Source organism: Atractosteus spatula, chromosome 3 (assembly GCF_055471065.1).
Source record: "Atractosteus spatula isolate fAtrSpa1 chromosome 3, fAtrSpa1.hap1, whole genome shotgun sequence".
NCBI classification, from domain to species: Eukaryota; Metazoa; Chordata; class Actinopteri; order Semionotiformes; family Lepisosteidae; genus Atractosteus; species Atractosteus spatula.
The window spans coordinates 69,736,719-69,756,059 of NC_142708.1; the positions used below are offsets into that span (position 1 = coordinate 69,736,719).

At 48.0% G+C, this 19,341-nt stretch overlaps 2 protein-coding genes across 3 annotated transcripts; one reads left to right on the plus strand and one right to left on the minus strand.

Annotated features, from left to right (window-relative positions):
* Positions 1-618: 618 nt before the first annotated feature.
* rangrf (RAN guanine nucleotide release factor) lies at positions 619-6,896 on the plus strand. Its single transcript, XM_088912093.1, has 6 exons — positions 619-734; positions 1,931-2,043; positions 2,447-2,563; positions 3,791-3,953; positions 4,944-5,038; positions 5,732-6,896. Exons 2-6 carry the CDS (start codon positions 1,961-1,963, stop codon positions 5,847-5,849), a joined length of 576 nt encoding a protein of 191 aa, XP_088768219.1. The 5' UTR covers positions 619-734; positions 1,931-1,960; the 3' UTR covers positions 5,850-6,896.
* A 2,510-nt stretch (positions 6,897-9,406) lies between these two features.
* On the minus strand, positions 9,407-17,822 carry slc25a35 (solute carrier family 25 member 35). 2 transcript variants are annotated; one of them, XM_088910209.1, is made up of 5 exons: positions 12,517-17,822; positions 12,326-12,391; positions 11,869-12,021; positions 11,640-11,774; positions 9,407-11,156 (listed from the first exon to the last, which is right to left on the minus strand). In XM_088910209.1, the coding sequence occupies exons 1-5, from the start codon at positions 12,886-12,888 to the stop codon at positions 10,986-10,988; spliced, it is 897 nt and encodes a 298-aa protein (XP_088766335.1). In that variant the 5' UTR covers positions 12,889-17,822; the 3' UTR covers positions 9,407-10,985. The 2 variants fall into 2 exon arrangements, with proteins under 2 accessions (XP_088766335.1, XP_088766336.1); XM_088910210.1 differs by having other exon boundaries at positions 12,595-17,812.
* Positions 17,823-19,341: the final 1,519 nt, after the last annotated feature.

Below are 19,341 nucleotides of genomic sequence, written 5' to 3' on the forward strand. Positions count from 1 at the left end.
TGTCAAATTTCTTTTGACGTTCTCATTATGGAGGGCCTGCACAAGAGTACAGTTAATTGATTTTTGAGAGCACATGAAATAGGGATTAACTGAATAACGCTAATTAGGCACATCGTTTGGGTGAGTCAGTTTTACTCTTGAAGTCTGGTACCCTGCATTACCATAGGGGTACTTCTAAATAGCTGCTGGTCAGTGTTAATTTAACTGTGTGTTAACTTTACTTCTTAGCCAATTAGTTCAATTAAGGTAGTACTTAAAATGAAAGCCAGGCAGAAAGCCAGCGGAGTAGTATTGTCCACAACCAGAGATTTAATAATGTCCACATTATTAACAGTCATGCCTACTCTCTTTTGGATATTAAATTGCATTACCAAACGGAGCACATGAAAGGAACAGAAGAGGAAAACGGGGGAAATGGTCTGTTATTCCCGTTTGCACATTCCTGGAAAACGATGAGGAACTGTAAATGGCAACGGTTTCCAGATTTGAAAGATAACGGGACTGAGAATTGAACTCTTTGGTGTAACCGTATGATATACAGTAGCAGCAGAGGGTGGAGGATATTAGGCGGTCAGATCGGAGCTGTAACACATCACGGCCCCGGCAGAGGGAGCACTGCGCGTTGTTTCTCTTACTTTTCCTTGTGTCATCGATGGAAAACCGGGTTTCTGCTGTCCTGAGCTACTTCTGTAAATCGCCTGTCACCTATCTCCTCTCCCCCCACAAAACAGCAGGTAAGGAAGGCGAAGGGTATGCCGCGTCTAATTTTTCTCTCTCTCCGTTCGGTTGTTAATCTGGAGCTGGTCTGTCCTAATTGGTAATATATAATATGGAGCCACATAAACAAACCCACGTGTAAGAGTGTTGTTTCGGGCATCCCTGCTCGTGTTAGCAAAACGCGTTTTCCTGACTCTTAACGCCGCGTATTTACAGCGTTGTGTATTGTAGCTAAAACCTGTGTAGGTGAAAAGGAGCAACGGAACCCTCCCGCCCACCGGTCTTAGCAACGGGGGCAGCCGCGTCACTTTGTCCCGCGGCGTGGGGGAACTTCAGCCCGAGGCTTGGAAAGGCCTACGTTCCTCGTCGAGTAACAGAAATTCAGTGTTGGGAAACCGTATAATGTTAAATAACGTCTGCCCGAATATTCATTTGTTGGTCTTTTTTTTATCACGTTAATACTCATGACGTAAGAGCCAATATTATAATTCCAAGAATCACACTGAACCGTCTCCGACCGATGATGTGAAAGAATCGTCTCGTTGATGTGGTACTTGCTTATACTGTAGGTGGTGTAGTTGTTCCTTAAGCGACCTATTACCGATGTCCTATCTAATTATGTATTCCCATTCGAAATGAATACGCGTCATTTGCTTGGGGAGTTTATTATAATACGAACATATAAAATTAAAAAAAGATCCACATTGTCACTTTGTGACTTTCTTTTGAGATCCCCTGTCTTCTGTAAAGATGCCGTCTCCCTGACCCTCACTGTGCTGCTGTGTGCCGTCTCCCTGACCCTCACTGTGCTGCTGTGTGCCGTCTCCCTGACCCTCAGGGTGCTGCTGTGTGCCGTCTCCCTGATCCTCAGGGTGCTGCTGTGTGCCGTCTCCCTGATCCTCAGGGTGCTGCTGTGTGCCGTCTCCCTGATCCTCAGGGTGCTGCTGTGTGCCGTCTCCCTGATCCTCACTGTGCTGTTGTGTGCCGTCTCCCTGACCTTCACGGTGCTGCTGTCTCCTGTCTCCCTGATCCTCACTGTGCTGCTGTGTGCTGTCTCCCCGATCCTCACTGTGCTGCTGTGTGCTGTCTCCCCGATCCTCACTGTGCTGCTGTGTGCCGTCTCCCTGATTCACATTGTGTTGCTGTGTGCTGCCTCTGTGATCATTCTCCCTGATCGTTACTGTGTGCTGTCTCACTGTGCTGTGTTTTCCAGGTGGCGCCGCAGAGACAGTTCAGTGCCAAGATGCAGAGAAATGGCAGTGATTCACACCCTCTGTTTGGGGGTGCACTATCGGCTGTCCTGCCTCACAGCATCTGTGACATCAGGTGAGCCCTAAATACTAGAGAGCCTGAAAGCAACATAGTCTGTATCTAGCAGTGGACCTGCCAGTGCAAAGTCCTCATGACCCCACTGTCTCATCTGAACAACTTGCAAGCTTTCACATTTGTCTATAATAATATTGAGTACGGGCTACTTCATGGTTTCTTTTAAAGCACGGACTTTGGGAAAGTGGAAATTAAGAGTATGTGCGTTTATGTCTGAGAACAGGAATGGGTATTCTGTGCACTAAGAATGGTGGGTGACTGCAACAAGCTAACGAGAAATGTTATAAAAGCAGATTCCATGGAATCCTTCAAGAAACAGCTGTGAGTCCTCTTTGGCTCCATTAGCATCTACCAATAGTGTCTGTGCCGGAATGTGTAATGTGTGATTTTGCACTGTTGACAGTGAGCTGAGGGAGATCCCGGACAATCAGGAGGTGTTTGCTCATCAGCACAGTGACCAGAGCCTCATTGTGGAACTGCTGGAGTACCAGAGCCATGTGCCAGACAGTGAAGCTGCCAGGTACTGTCCTATCTCTTCACTGGCCTTCCAAAAAGCAGGTTTCCCATTGTGTGTCTAGGAAAAAACAAGTACACAGGAAATTATGTAATAAAATACATTTCACTCGTTCGCCCCGTTTATAATAATGTACAGTGATCTGTCATTGCTGTCCTGGACAGTGTTAAGGGAATATTTAATAAATTCCTAGTCTAAGGTGTGGCTGTTGATCCTGGTTTTCAGTGTTAATTTTTTGTTGTGCATTCGTCATACCAGCTGCTTAAGGTGGAATAAACCAGTCTGAGAGTCGTGAGGTGACCCTAAGTGTGGAACAAAGAGACAACACAGGAAAGTGTGGGTAGCAGGGAGTGGGATGATGAGCACTTAAAATAAGCGTGGTGCAGCCAAACACAGTCCAGCGTCCTAGTCCAGACAGGTGGGTTTCGAAGCAGAGGTGAGTTAGCAAAGTCAATTATTGAGAAAATACAGTAGAGAAGCACAAGGGAGAGTCCAAAGTCAGAGCAGGCAAGAGTCAAGAATCCAAGAAGAAAACCAGCAGGAATTCAGGAAACTAAGCAGCAAAGCTAGGGTCAGAGTTAAACAATCACTGATTGCAGGCTACTTCAGCAATCTGAGGTAGGTGTCCCTGTGGCTGAAACATGGCCTCAAACTGAGTTTCCTGTACTTCAACCCAGGACCCCTGGGCTCATTGGAAGATCAGGCTTGGTTACCCCTGCTACCTCTTCTGTTTTGCATCCTGATTTGGGAATTTGGCAGGTTCTTACGGGCTTTAAGGCTGCATGCCCTGTACCAGGTTCACAACATGAATGTTTCTGAGCCTCTTGTGGCTTTCTGGTCTGGTGTAGGGGGACTCTGAAACGCAAACAAAAAAAGAACAGAACAAACAAAAATGAACGTGTGAACAATAAGGAATATGCAAGCGAAAAAAGAAAAGAACAAAAATATGCACAATGATGTAAACTGAAATTGTTTCAGTGTTCCATTATTGTTTCAAAACAAAACACTGTAGCTCCATTATTCCATGAGGGCTATTAAGAAGGCAGAAGGAGATAGAAAACAAGGGTGCCTTTCTCGTAACTGCCTGTTACTGGCATTCTTAAGTTTGTGAAGGATTGCAAAAGCACAGCGATGAATTCTGTTTGCATGTTTCTCCTGGGGTGTGGTGCGACCATGGCTTACTCAGCTCGGCAGAGCCCCTGAGTCGTGTGTGTGTGCCTCCTCTCCCCCCAGGTATCACTTCGAGGACGTGGCCCGCAGTAACGAGGCGGGGGGCCCTGGCGTGTCGGAGGTGCGCAGCTTGGAGCCCCTGGCCAAGGCGCAGCTCTCCCTCCCGGACTGCAGCTCAGCCTGGCTCCTGGCTGGCACCCAGCTGGTGTCCAAGTTCAACGAAGAGGTCAGCGGCTCCCCAGAGTCCTGCCCTGGTCAGCTGTTCTCCTCCGTGTCCGCTCGCAGCCCCGGAGGCACACGACAAGGGCACCAGGTGCCCAGTCCAGGAGCAATTCCCACACTTTTTTTGAATATTAACAGTCGTTTCTCCCATTTATGTAGCTGGTGCTCTTGTTTGTACCGTACAGCCCAACCGTTCCAGATGCAAAAGTAACTTGATATTAAAAAAAGACTGAACTGGAGCTCAGAAGCCTCCCAAGTTTTTTTCCCTAACACCAAATAAAGATCCTGGCAGTACCCTGCGTGCTCTAGGTTGTTAGGGGGAGGAGGGCGAGTGCAAGCCGAAATTGGCCCGACAGTGGGTGAAGGAGGGTGGGGTGTCGACCTGGACTGTTGCTTTATGAAAACTGGATAAGACCAAGGTATTGCACCCAGTGGTGCTGCACTGCAGTGGTGGACGAAGTAAATCTCCTGTATCCGAGTACTTTTGAGGCTCTCTGGAATGGAAAGCTCTGTATTGGAATGCTTATATTTAATATGAATGGGATTAACAGTGGCTTACAGGGGCAACGACTGTTACTGTAAGTTACACCGACCGCCAGCCCTGCAAGTTGTAGACCTCAGCTGTGTTTGTGAGAAAGCCAAGACAGCCCTTTCTCTCTGATTCTAAACCTCACCCCTGTGGCACCCTGCCGGTCGTCCGCTGCTGTCTAGGGGAATTTCGGGCACAATCAGTTCAAGTCATCTTGAGGGCTATAGAGCTCAACCTGCCATCACCCAGGTGGGGCTGCACACTGGTGGGGGTGGACAGGAGTCCCCGTTACCTGTAAAGTGCTTTGAGTGGAGTGTCCAGAAAAGCGCTGTTTAACTGTAAGGTTTATTATAATTAATGATCATACAAGTCTCATCTTTGACAATGTTCTTGGATTTTCAGCTGCATGGTTTTGATTTCATCTGCCCATTATGTCCAGATGATAATTTTTCTCTCTCTCAACAGGCAAAGAACACAGTGAATATATACCTGGGACTGTTCCGGCTGCCTCAGCACTCCACAGACATCATGGTCACCTTCAATGACCCTGTCTCCATCAGGTAAGGACACCGTCTCTTCTCTGCTGCTTGTGTGCTGTGGAGTGATGTTTCCTGGTCCTGTAGAGCCCTGGCAGGCATAGCTGCGGTCGTCAGTCAGACACTCAAGGCCTCAGTCAAACTGAGTCACTAGTTGATTCAGTTAAGAACGTGGTAGATGGACTGGCTTGAAATCCAGAGTCATTTGTAGAGATAAGATCACTTTATTGGCCATATACAATTTCTTGCATTAGGAATTTGTCTTTTCACCTGTGTGTCTCATGGAGCTTCCTCTCCATGAGACACACAGGCACACAGACGGGGAGAGAGAAGCTTGGGGATCAGAGCGCAGGGTCTGCCATTGTACAGCGTCCCTGGAGCAGCTGGGGTTAAGGGCCTTGCTCAGGGGCCCAACGGAGTAGGATTCCTCTGCCGGCCGTGGGATTTGAACCCGCAACCTTCCTGCCACAGGCGCAGAACTTTAGCCATAGTGCCACCGCTCCGCCCTGTAGCTCAGCAGAACCTGTTAGATGATCCAAATGAAGGAGGATCCGTCTAGCTTGTTTGTGTGCTCAGTCACCCAACCAGTTACCCATTGACGGGCAGATCTAAACCTTAACTATGTGTTGGAAAGATTCCAGGGAATCGGTCAGTGTGTGTTGCGGATCTGGGAAAAGGATGCTGCAGTGCCTCTCTCTTTCTCTGTGTCGCCGGCAGCCCGCTCAGCAGCAGCACGGGAGGGGCCTCAGAAATGGCCACGGCTCCCTGGACCCTGGAGGACTTCCGGCTGGTACTCCACACGCTCCGGCTCCTGGACCCAGCGGTGTTTGGCTAGGAGCCCCCCCCCCCCCTCCTGAATCTGACATCGCCTCCCCCCGCCAGCCCCCATCTCCACGCATCTCCACCCGTCTCCTGCCTGAGCATGCCACACAGCAGTGCGCACAAAACTCCTAAGAGGCACTGCTGCTTCATCCCAGCAGCTCTGCAGCAGCTCTGCCCCGTCTGCCTGGGTCACGCCTGGGGTACCGAGTGACTGGAACTGGTGCATCTTGTTCATGGCATCAAAACGGCAGCAGGGGCTCAGCGAGACATTTTCTGGTGCTGCTGTTCTCTTGGGCTTTGAAAGGAAAAACAGGTTTTACCTACTTTTCTGTCGAAACCTCAGAAGATGCATACCCTTTCATTTAACTGGAGACCGAATACAGTGAGCCTTGACATGACAGAATTCTCACCTTCTCAAGACCAAAGCTAATACCGGAAGAGTAATGAAACAAAACGTGACAAGCACTTGAGCTTCAGCGTGAATAAATATACAGTGAAATGGAGGCATCAATAGAATCAGGCGCCTGCGGTGCCCTTCTCTACCTTGATGAACGACGATGAATGAAGGAGGTGAGCAAGTCTTGACTTGACTGGATCAGCAGGATAGGCTGAAGTGTGACTTTGCAGTCACTCTTAACTTTGCAGATAGGCGGTGATCAAGTCCATCTTTGAGAGAGGTGTGTGTGGGGAGGCTGTTTGCTTCATTTGAGGTCAGCTGAGAAAAGAACACGCCTGTTCCTCCGCAGAACTCCTGCTATCAGCAAGATTGCTATCTGGGGAGTTACTGGCACTGGCTTGTAACTGTTTGCTTTAAACCGAGTGCTGTTAGATGCGTGATATGGGGAAGATAATTTGTTTTCTTCCCAGATGTAAGTGTGTGTTTTGGTCCCAGTCTGTTTTGTTATTGATTGACTCATACTGCTTCAGAGGAATGAAGACATTCTGTTTGGCGTCTCATCCTGTGCCTGTTCCAACACCATGTTGACTTAAACTGATGAATTAACCCTATGTGTGTAAGAGCTCATAATTGAAATAAAAATCAGAAGTTTGGGGTTAGGAAGGTGCTTTCTTGCATTATCAATGTTTTTCTTTGAGCTGACTCCTGTTGTTTAACCTCTGTAGGTCAGCAGTCCTCTGTTCCTCTTTTGCTCTGTTGACATTGCACACCCTTGCCAAGAGCACACGCTGTCTTCTTTCTTCCTTGAAAACCTAACTGCACCTCCCTTAATGTGTCACTGCTGTGTGACCTCGCTGGCCTCATCCATCTTAGCCAGAGTTGCCAACACAAACACACAGTCTCCTTGTTCCTTTAAAGCCCTTCTCCAGTTACTGTGCTTTCCTGCCCTGTTCAATAAAATATCTTATGCCATAGTGATACAGGATACAATTGAAATGCACAGAGCAAAAATTCTAAAATGGTAAAATTGTCTAAAGAGCTGGCAGTAAGGGCAACAGTAATCAGAAAGGCGCCACTAAACACCTTACTGCTGTGTTTAGTGATGCTCACAATTTAATTAACCTTTGTTAGCCTCAGAGGCAAAACGAGAGCAAAGTCCTGTTTACACAAGAGGTGGAATATCCCTTTATACAGTATAGTGTGGTGTTGGGCTAGAGCAGTCCGAGCAGAGTGCCTTTCTCAAGAGTACAGCACCAGCACCTCAACCGGGAAATGAGCGCACGGAAGTCCAGAGCTCTGCTCAGTGCTGTGCCCTGTGGCCACAAATGTCCCACGCTGCGATGTTGCATATTAACTGAAGCGATTCCTTTACCTTGAGCGGTTCCCAACCACAGCTGGTCCAAGTTCCAGCCCTCAAGGTTTTACAGGTACTGTTTGGTCATGACTAAAGCCTTGAATAAGATTCTTTACCTTATCCAGACACCTAGTTCAACTGACCTCAGAGACGATCCCCTGCAGCCTCAGTTCCAAACCTGGGCACCAATACACCTGTTGTTTATTTTCCCATCTGAGAGCTTACTTAAATAATTGAACCTTTAACAGACCTAGTAATAGGGTTTAATTTGAACTTTCTGTTTTCAATACCTAAACCCATAGAAGGTCACCTTTTAGTTATTGTTTCGTAAGTCATTTCAAATCTTTAACCTTTGAGTAGGAAGGAAAACAAAACTTGCTAGGGTTGTAACCAAGGAACTTCCTGGTTCAGTTAAGGATGCATTTAAGTAAAGAGTTCAGCTGCAATGAAAACCAGAAGGTTTGGGGATGGGGCACCCCTGTCTTAGAGAATTGTGCTTGTAAATGGAGTGTACAGATCTATTGTATGTACAAAGTTACCACCTGAATGCACAGCTTCAAGCTGAATTGACCGAGGCGTCATTGTGTTAAGAAAGTATTAGCTGTCCCCATAGGCCTTGCAATTTTTCCCACATTCTGTAACCTGGCTTGCAGGCCCTTTGGAAGTACAAATCCCACGTGTCATTGCAGGACATGCTAGCTTTGCATCCTGAGCCGGGCTTCTACGGCGCCTCCGGTGTCCAGCTGTCTGCCCCTGCAGAAGGTGGGAGGGCCTGTGTGTTGGAAATACGTAGAAGTTACAGGAACACCAGAAGACATACAGAGGACCGTGTTCGTGAACGTTTTAGAGCGCCAGAGATCGGAAGACAGGATAAAAGCAAGAGGAGGTTGTTTGGTGCCATCTTGCTTGGTTGGTAGTTTTGATAGCCAAATGCATCTAAAGCTTTGTCCAGCCAGATCTTTAAAAGTGCCCCAGGGTTGGACATCAGCCGGGTGCTGGAAAGACTGTTCCAGACAACCACACTGCTTTTCACAGAGAGTTGTTTCCTACATGAATTCCCAGTTGGTTTCTGTCGTGACCTTGTGTCCTTGTTTAACTCCAGAAATCGAAACGGTCATCTGAGTGGACCCTGTCTTAGAATGGGGAATTGGAGAAATGAAATTGAAGTAAGAGAGAGCAGGCCATCCAGCTTTCGGCTCACTGCTCATTCTAAACTGCAGGCATTGTGAGAGCAGGGCCTGGACGGACCCTGAGGAGCAGGGGACCTCCTTCTATTTCACACAGGCTGACGATTGTTGCTCTGCAGTCACACTCCTGCAGGCTTCACGCTCCTGTGCATGCAGGGGGTGCAAGAGGAACCGTCTGCTAGGAAGCCGACATCTGAGTGGACCCTGTCTTAAAATGGGGAATGGGAGAAATGAAATTATGCAGCTAGCTTTTCGTATACTTTTGTTGTTTGACTTCTCTTACCCTTTTTCCTGTTTAAAAGATCACTCCAATGTTACAAGGTGAACAGGAAACTTTGCAACTTATTTTAGTAACTCTTAAACAAGCAGCCAGAAAAACGTGTGTGTGAGACGCATCTTGCTTTGCAGTCACACTCCTGTGCATGCAGGGGAGGAAGAGGAACCGTCCGCAGAACCGTCTGCGTCAGGCTGGGCTTCTCCTTGCCCAGTCCTGCTCCTGGAACTGACCCACGGTTCCCAGGACTGGACACCCCTGACGAGGAGGGGAGTTCCCCCTAGTTCACACAGGCAGATGAATTAAACCTCTCAGAGTGCTTTGCAAAATAAATAAAACAAACACACACAGAACATCAGATATAGTGCAGTTACATTTTCAGTTGTTTTTTGTAGTTTACCAGTAGGTTATCCTGAAAGATACAGCCTCAAATTAAAGACAGCAGACATTTGGAGAAATGTGCGACTGGATTGAGAGGCAGTTATTAGAGCAGAGAGTACGTTTACATTCTTCAAGACAATGTGGGGCAGCAATAAATAAGGCAATAAAATCTTAGGATATATAGTTAAACGCATAAAACTGAAATCAATGGGTTTGGTTAAAATTGTAGAATGGGCTAATAAGAGCTCATTTACATGTACAGTTCTGGTCATTCCTGTTACAAAAAAAAGACATCTGCTCTGCAGTCAGTAATGAAGAGCAAGCTGATACAGTCCTGGGCCAAAGGGAATGTCCCACTCTTACAGACTGAAGCCACTGAACTTTTGAAGTCTCGAACGCAGATGAGTGCGAGGAGACCTGATCGATGTATTTCATCCAGGCAGGCCGCGCTGACCCCAGTGTCCAGCCAAGTCCTCGATTATTTCATTGCCAGATGATGACCTGAGCTGATTTTTCATTTTAGAGGCACCCAATTCGAAAATCGCAGCCGGCACTACACACAGCTTGCAATCTCTTAAAAAAATTGCCCTCTGCACAATAACTTTTTTCCTCCAAAGTCGACGTTACTTTTCTGAGTACAGTACATACAGAAGTGTTGTGGGAAATCCTTCTTCAGAGGAGCAGGACACAGTCTTGCGTGGATTCAGTTGTTTTATTGAAATCAAGAATGACAGCAACAGGCGCTGGGTCTGCCCCACAGAACAGACAACCTGCAAGGGTTTCCCAGCTCTTATATACAGTCAGAAGAAAGTTTGTGTCACAATCGGAGTGCTTGTCTTTGATATGTAATTACATTCTTGTCTTGCTCTAGGTTCTGTCCTTTGATATGCAGCAGACATTGGTCTGGTTTATCCTGTTCGTGGTGTGTTTGTGGGTGTTGTTCCTGTCTTTTATTATGTACTGTAGCGTTAAGTCAATGGGGCTGCTAAAGCAAGTCAGCTTTATGGCATCTTAGTGTAACTTTTGTTTGAGGCTAAATTAACAGACCCCATCAGCAGCTCTCACAGTGTGCTTAAGTGGTGATACTTTGATGCTGGATAAGTGAGATATATACATGTCCCACTTCAGAAGGAAAAGGAGAAGAATTCTGATCCGGTGTCCTTATCGGAGCAGTTGGCGATGGGTGATACCAGCCATAATTATTTCCCAAAAGTTTGGAAATCTTTGTCTTTCTAGAAACGGGCTGTCCGATGTGAAGAGCTCAAGGCGAAGCGTTTGGGTTCTTGCAGCTTTGTCCCTGCGCAGGGTCCCGCGTATCGGAGCTGTATCCTCGGTCCAGAAGAAACAAAGGCAGCTGTGGCTTATCTCCCCCCGTCAGAACGCGCCAGGGGAACTTCAGCACAACAACCTCACTCCTCCTTGCAGCCTCTCTCAGCGGGGGCCGCCTGCTTGCTAGGGGTGTGGGTTTGGGGGGGGGGGAAGCTTACCACTGACCCCCCCCCCTTCCCACAGCATCTTAAGGCCCTGCCTCTCCTGCTCCCCGCCCGTTGGCTGCACTAGCTGTGCAGGCTGCGCAGTTTGCGCAGCTCGTTCCAGAAGAGCAGGGAGAGGATGGTGTGCGGGCCCAGCCGGAAATACGAGGCCCCGATGCCTTTATACAGCCCCATCAAGCCCTCCTTCCTCAGGGTTTTGGAGAAGCAGTCCATGAAGCCCCGGTACAGCACCCCCTAGAGGAAAGGAAGAGACAGTCTGTCACAGACTCCAGAATTATCTGCTGCATTCGGAGGTAGGAATTTGAAGATGAAAGATTAAAGTGTTTTTGAGGTCCACGGGGCACTGTACTGCGATCTCAGTGTGTCGGAGCTGGACTGAACCGCTGTGCTGTAATCCAGGGTGCTGGGGTTTAAACTGAATCCTGCGGAGTGTCCTACATGTTTGTCACTTCAAATTTCTATCATGCAGTTCTCCTGTTATCTGCATGTGTGTCACCCTGGGTAAAGGTGGCACCGGAATGAATGACAAAAAAATACCTACAATATATCTATATAAAAATATCTACAGAGATGAGCATATTCTGGCCTTTTCCAGCACCTGTTCAAGAGAGCATGAAGAAGGGTAGGGGACTGTGGTGTGACTGGCTCAGTGCAGCGCTCGTGGAGCTCGTCTCGGCATCAGGCTGGTGCTCTGCGCCAACTGCGTGCCCGGCTTACCCTGCCCTGGCCGTCCACAGGTTGGTTGTACAAGCGGGTGCTGACCACATCGAAGGGCGTCATCGCCAGGACCACCACCACGCTGCTGCTCATGCCCGCCGAGAGGGCGACCAGCCAGCTGCCCGCTGGGAACACCTGGCGAGACAGAAGACCAGCGTCCAGCCGGCAGCCCAGACTCTGAAAGACCGAGCGGCGCTGCGCCCCGGGGAGCCCCGGCTGCCCCTCTTACCTGGAGGTCTTCAACGAACTCCTTGGACGTCGAGAACGTGCAGAGCTGGGCAGCCGACCCCACCGTGACCCGGGGCACCGCCGCGCCCGCGCCGCGCCACAGCCCCGTGACGCCGTGCTCCCTGTGGATGACCGCCAGGGCGTGGAGCATCCCCTGGGCAGGGAGACAGCGCGAATGAGACACGCGTCCGCCCCTCGGGAGCCGCCGCTGTTTGTTTTAGGAACCCGCGGCCCTTGTCAGAAAGGTTACAGAGTAACCCGTCCGGTTCAGCTGGTTACTGGTAGCTGAATGACCTGATCTCACCCTGAGGTGTCCCGAGAGATCTCGGCTTTAACACTCAACATTATTTTAAACTCCACCTTAACAGTACAGCTCCCTAACGCATCTGTGCACATCTTTCCAAGAAGCGCCAGCCTGATAAAAGTTTTCCCTCTCCTAAGTGAAGCAGGCTCCTTACCTGGTGCCTGTACTGGTGCCCCACGGCAATCGACGAGGTGGACTGGCTCTGAAGGTGCGTCTTCACCTGAAACGCACGGACGGAGGCAGCGATTACGGACGGCCGCGCATAGTAACGAGGCTCCGCGACACAGCGAGGGGGCAGGACCCGGTGTCGCACGACGGCTCGGACGTCACAGCGGGCGCACTCACCAGATAGATGGGGCTGCCCATCACCGCCCCCACCACCCCGGCCACGGCCCCGGCCGCCGTGCTCTTGGCCGCGCTCACCCGGCCGTCCGTGTGGATGTAGCCGGCCGAATCGAACAGGGCGTAGGATCCCAGGCGCACCCCGTTCATGAAGAACTGGTAGAACAGCCCGGGCACCAGGCCCTTCTGCAGCCCGGCCAGCCCGTCCACCTTGCCGATGGTGTAGAAGGCGTGGAAGACGTTGCGGTAGTAGACCTGGTAGGAGCCCGGCGATTTGAGCTCTCCCTGCAGCTGCATCCGAGTCTTCACCACCTCCAGCGGGTTCGTGAAGAGGCAGGCGCCGCAGGCCGCCGCTCCGCTCAGGATGAAATCCATGCTGCGGACGCAGGCGAGGTCGCCCCACGGCAAGCTCAGGAATCCCCCCGTGTCATTTCAAGCCACAGCTTCTGCTGCGAAACGCCTCTCTTCTCCGTTCCTGGGCTGGAGCTCCTCAAAGCCGCTGAATGAATTTGCTGCCTAAGGTTTCTTTCCCGTCTTTATCTTTTTTTTTTTACGGCTCTTTCTTTTAACCTTCGCGGCACAAGAGGAAGAAATTATTGTCTTAGAGCGCAGCGAAACTGACACGACCCGGCGAGATGCAGAAAAGCACTTTTTAAGTATGCTGACAGTACCAATCAGGGACTGACTCGAGAGATCGTCTTTTCCAATCAGCCAGCCTGCTGAGGCCCAGCCCTCGCCTTACCTCCTCTAAGTGGAGGGGGGGTGAGTGATGAATGCCGAATAGCAGTAAAACATTGCTGTTTTGTGTGGGTGGGTGGGGTTGGTCCCTCCACGCAAAATATCCCATTGGGCAAAGCGCTCCGACAAGGTGCGGGCTGTGGACAAACCCATCTTCAAACACCGCTGCGCTCCTACTAGAATAAGGGGGGGGTGGAATGGAATTGCCGTGACGTCGAATTTCCATTGTCCGGTGACTGTCACGCGCGAGGCCGCAGCCGAGACACAGTCACGCGGGGGGGGAAGAACACGTGAAGGGTGGATTGCGTCATGCCCTTTGTTACTGCTAGTCCGAGTTCAGGCTGTCAGTTTTTCTCAGCGACCTACAGTACGGTACAGTATAGCCGGGGCAGAGAAACGCACCTGTCAGCACGGAATCCCCGCCTCGCTGTATTAGTGAGTGACTGAACAGTTGTGAATGAGGAAGCGGTAAGCTGCTTTAGACGGCAGTAGCTGATCTACAGAAACCAGCGAGGGACAGGATTGCCTTCCCGAGAAAAGATATGCCACGATATTAAAGCCATAACAAAAATACTTTAATGTGTTACCGTACTTTAAAAACCTGTTAAGCGTTTATATCCATTCTGTTTTATGTCAAGCAGTAATTGTTTGCGGGTGGGTGCTGTTTTATTAAAAAGACAGAATGATGTGGGGTTTTTTTTGGACATAGTTTTCATACCCCGGCGCTATTGGTAATAAAGACGGTCTAGCAGAGCTGTTGGACCCTGCTCCTGGACCAGGGCAGGTGTGTCAGCAGGTTTCAGACTGGCCAGTGACCAGCCCGTTTGTTGCGCTTGTCCCGGGCCGTGCGGGCGGGAAGACCTGGAGAGAGATACCCGGTGCTCCGGGAACAGGCCGGTCTGGCGCCTCCGTTGTGCGGAAAACACCTCCATGAGCTGTGCAGTCAGGGCTGGGCTGTATCTGGCCGCACGGCTGGCTCTGAGCCTGAGGGACACTTCCGGTCATCAAGGTGTGGATTCGAAATCGCCTGCGCCGCGGTTACAACTGCGCGGAGAGACAGTAGGAGTGCCGACGAAAGTCATAAAACTGACTTTTTTAACCAGCATCCAACTGTTCTTACTCCTGACTCACGTCCCTCTCTCAGCGAGGGTCACCGTTGTCAACTCGTCTTCCCCGGTTGCCCTGCCGGAAAAGGCCTGTAGCCATGGAAACAGAGGGTCACGTCCACGTCTGTAACCCCACATCAAGCACCTGCTGAAAACGGGCTCTCTCGCTGCTTTCACGGGGCTGTTCAAAGATTTTATTTTGCACTGGCAGTCAGTCGGCGTGCTCTTTGAGCGCTGCTCTGATAACTGACCCACGAACAACACTCGTGTTTTGGAAACAGTGGGTCGGGACGGTTTGCTCCAAGCCAGAACCCGCTCCAATGCTGCCCTTTTTTTCTCTGAAAGTTGGTTATAAAAGGCATTGTGGAAAATAAAAAGAGGATAACGCATGAAAGGTCAGCTGAACCTTGGTGCGGTTAGAAAAGTCACGGTTTTGCATTCCTGAAATAGCTTTGCCCATTTGCGATGGCTGTAGGAGGCTAAACATTAGGACATGTTCCCAGGAGGTTCCAGGTTCAAAACCTAGCTTTGTCACGGCCACCCTGGCTGGTGATACTTTGAGAATGCGCTGGCTTTAAAACCAGTTCCGCCCCTAAAATTCCTTGAGGCGTTTCTGCTGTGAATATTTTAGTATGAACAATTCCATTCCCAGCATCCTACCCTTTTCTTTGTACAAAATATCTTACTTCAGAATTCAAATCAGGTTGAACATCCAGACTTCAGCTACCATTTCCAAGCTTGTACCAACTGAGTAATGTTGGGAAACGGTTCTAACAAATTTGAAAAAGACGGGGATTAGACGGAACCTTATATGGAATTATCTCCCCCCCCCATAGACCTATGTAGGATTTTCTAGTCTTTTATAGTTGATTATGCAAAATCTTAAGTTCATTAAAAGGTAGCTAGTTGAAACTTGAGCCATATTCAAAGTATAGTCCTGCAGTAATTTAAACAGACCAGCTTTGCAAATAGACACCACACCCTCCAGGGCTTGAGCACAAGACCCCCTGTGATAAAGAGTTCACAACTGTGTGAGTGGGAGCCAGCCTGGAGCCTGGCAACCCTTTCATAGCAAGAACACACAGTACAGCATTGTAAGACAAGACAATACAGGGTGTTGTACTGTATCACTACATCACATTATGGCAACCCCACCAGCACCTAGGAAGCAAAGGGTAACACTAACCGATACCCTCTCTTCCACTCTCTATTGCAGCCTCTGTCATGCTAATTTATTATTGTATTTTGAATAGAAGCACAGGGGCCCAGTTTGGTGTAATGGTTATCCTGCACTATGCTTGCAAGATTTGAGCTAAAATAGACTTCATAATTGAGCAGAATTAACACCGAACTGCATCACATCAATTAACTGGATACAGATTATGACCAACCACTGAAGATTGTTCTCTCTGCACAGTATCTGACTGGTGTCCCCCCCCCCCCCCCCGGCTCTCTCGTCACAGGGGGTATGTGGGGTGACTTCTCTGTGTGGCCTCGGGGGATCCTGTTCCAGGAGGAGGATCGTGAGTGTCGTACCTACAGCCGGGGGTCTGTCTGGGGAGCGAGGGGCTGTTACTGCCGCGTCCCCTGGTCAGCAAGCCGGCCGACGCTACTGACCCAAGTCCATTCCCACAAGACCCACCCTGTCGAGTCTTTCTCCACCTTTCTTCGCTTAACCCCCGGGACTTGTACCACACTACTCCCCTGTCAGGGACGGGGCAAAGTGCTTCCCAGAGCAACAGGCCCATCACCGGGGGACAAACAGCTTGGCTCTTGCTGAAAGCCATTCCTCTCTCCCTCCTGCTTCACAGAGCTTTTACATTTTTTCCCCTCTGTCTCCTGTTACCCTGGGAGATGGGTGAAAAGCTTCTTTTAAGGAAAAGAAAACTCCTGTACAGGGAGAGAATTCAATCCTGTGCTACTGAACTTCTACCCTGATTAGACTTTTGCATGTTAAATGGTTTGCTGTCGTTATCCAGTGGGGTGAGGCCAGAAGTCAGCTTCGGTTTGGTAGTAGTCTGTGTCCCAGTCACATGGCTGTTCCAGCAACTGGACTCCACTCGAGTACGAGCAATGCTTATTCCAAAAGTGTCCTAGTGCCACTGTCACAGCTATCCGGACATTGTTAAATGGTAACCTATTAACAACTGTTAAGAAAGGTTTGGGGGTTAACAACTAATCAAACCCAGGAGAGACTGTACACTTGTCCTGTTAACTTTCTTGGCAAAAGTGCAGCTGCTGCTGCTGTACGGGCCTGGAATCCAGGAGTGAGTTCAGGAGAGGTAGCTGAGGTAAGGGCTCAGACCCGGCGATTAAAAGCACACCTGGGATGAAAATGGACACCAGAGGATCAGTTGAGAACACTGCTCTCTACACTGCAGCACAACTGTAAGGGCAAACCATATCAGGGACCTCAAACCCAAATTCCTGGCTGAGTTTCGTTGCACCGAACTGTTAGTTTACTTTTTTAACTGTACAGAATATATCTAAACGTGCACTGTGGCGTTTTACGGGAAACAGCACTTTTACTGAAACAGAGAAGCCCTATAGGATAATAATATCCTTACACTTAATTATCTATGGAGCAGAATGGAGTAGTGGTCTACTTTTGAGCAACATATTGCAATTGAAATGCTCCAGTAAGTCCCTTGCTGTAGAAATGGGGGAGCAGATCACTCTCCTGCTCTTAAAAATGACCTCCCAATTGACTTCCTTGGTAAAAGAAAGCAATAAAAGAATTTATTTTAAGAACATGTTATTTTCATACTGCAAGGAGTATACTTTCTGCAATATTTTTGTAACCTGTATTTTTATACGCCTTCCACCTAGGACATCCTATGGTGTCTGCAAAATTAAAATTAACACAATTACAGAAAATTTACGGAGAGTAAAAAAAGATCAGAAAAGGCTTGTTTTTGGTATTTTTTATTTTTACTCGGAATATGAAAAGTCCAGAGTCACTGCATCACCTGCAGTGTTGCATATTTCCTCAATCTGGTGTTTTTATTAAGGCCAATAGTGTTGTATCACCATTTAAAATAAATTATAACAACCATCAGTCATCCCCCACTATATATACACACACAAGCATATGTATAGACATACATATGAATATGGATGTACATACAGTACATTTTTACATATACTACTGTAATATTTTATTCCACAGGGTTCAGCAGTTTTGTTTTTGCACAGTTGTACAAAAAATGATCTAATTGGAGAGTTCAGATTTTATTTCTACAGAAGGATCATATTTTAAAAATAATGCAATTTTAAAATTCTATAGATTTTAAAATATAAAATGCACACAACTCATTTCCAGAGAAATGTATTTTTTTTTGTGTTGCATATCTTGTCACTCTATGTTGCTGACCCCAAAGCGTGCTTTCAGAGCCTGGATACAGTGGGAACGGCCAAAGTTTACAATAAATTTACAAACAAAAAAAAAAGGTGAAAATGCAGTTACACAGAGTTTTGTGTCCAACACTTTCACTCCAACATTAGCCAGAGGAGACTGTGCAGCAGCATGGCCCTCATCCCTAGGATGGGTCCAGGAGGACAGCTGGGTTAGAGTACCAGGGCACCAGTTTAGAATTATTATTAATTATAATTAGTCAACGAATGACTTTCTCAACTTTGGGATAATAAAGGTCTTTTAATTTTTCACGCATGGAAAAGACTAATACCAGAGTACCAGCAGGTTATACCTCAAGTTACCAGCTTGTGAAAAACTTGCAAAATGATGATTTTGCTCCTTTGATCAACCCTAGAGAGATGATTTGTTCAGTCGGTTCACTAACCAGCATTAACCAGCACTAACCACCTTGAGAGTTGCCAAGGGCCAAAACGGTTTCACGACCTCATAACTATGGAACTGGACATAAACACCACCTCCAGTCAGTAGGAAGTGGTTTAATGCTTTTAAGAAACGTGATTTAAGGACAGACCTACAATAACTTGCTGGACTGTGGGAGCTCTCCAGTACCACAGCTCGAACCCCTGTCAATCTCTGCAGCTGATTACAGAAGGATATTTTGGTGGTCAGTGAAATATATGAAGCGCACCTCATGGCCAATTCAGGATAACTTAAGCATTTGAAAATTTTCACAACCTTTGTTTGCGAGATTGTAAGTGCATCCAAACGTTTAACATTAAAAAATCCGTATGAAATCTGTTAACATTTAAAAGTGACAGGCGTCAGTCATTTCTCAAAAAGTCTGGGCAGTACAAGTACAAAATGCTGACAGACTCATAAAGACTCACTGTTTAAAAAGGACAGCAGGAGAGAGAATATCCTGCTGAGTACTGAAAGAAAAACAGATGCTTTGACTTGTCCATACCAGTCTCCACAACCATCTAATCATAATAAAAGAGTAAGTATGTTTTTTAAACTTCAAAGGGATCATGCAATCCTAGATTTTAAACCCTAGCCTGCTGCAGCAGGACAGTAAACTCCATGTGTTTTCTGAAATTTCTAGGCTAGAAGATACAGCCCATTTACCATACCGCACCCCTGATCTCCCGTCGTCAACCTGACAGCACAGCAGAGTTTCACAAGATCAAAACCCCTTTCTTAGACTGTCTAAAAAGAAATGAAGACCAAAAAATAGTCCTTTTCCTGTAAAACATTAGTAAACATAACGTATCCAATTGTGTCCAGTTCGTAGTCGAGACTGACTCCTGTTTTGCGGTCTCGTGTATCCCTACGGTACTGGTAATGACTGACAATGACTAAAAAATAAAATCACCCCGTTTCATGCGATGCCTTGAAAGAGGACCTCTGTGAGTGGATATACGTGTATACAACTCGGTACCATGTAACCCACAGTCTCAGGTAAAACAAAGAAAAATGCTACCTTTAAATGCATTTGAAATGTGAGTTCAGCACACATCACCATGCGTCATGCTAGCTCTGCAAACTGGAGCTAGGAGGAATAACTAATTTAGTCAATCACAAAGTTCATCGCGCCATACAGGCAATTAA

Coding starts and splice junctions, on each gene's coding strand:
- rangrf (XM_088912093.1), top strand. CDS start 1,961: ATGCAGAGAAATGGCAGTGATTCACACCCTCTGTTTGGGGGTGCACTA. Junction 2,564..3,790: donor CCAGACAGTGAAGCTGCCAG/GTACTGTCCTAT, acceptor CTCTCCCCCCAG/GTATCACTTCGAGGACGTGG. Junction 5,039..5,731: donor AATGACCCTGTCTCCATCAG/GTAAGGACACCG, acceptor TGTCGCCGGCAG/CCCGCTCAGCAGCAGCACGG.
- slc25a35 (XM_088910209.1), bottom strand. CDS start 12,888: ATGGATTTCATCCTGAGCGGAGCGGCGGCCTGCGGCGCCTGCCTCTTC. Junction 12,392..12,516: donor TGGGCAGCCCCATCTATCTG/GTGAGTGCGCCC, acceptor CGTGCGTTTCAG/GTGAAGACGCACCTTCAGAG. Junction 11,157..11,639: donor CTGTGGACGGCCAGGGCAGG/GTAAGCCGGGCA, acceptor CCTTTCCTCTAG/GGGGTGCTGTACCGGGGCTT.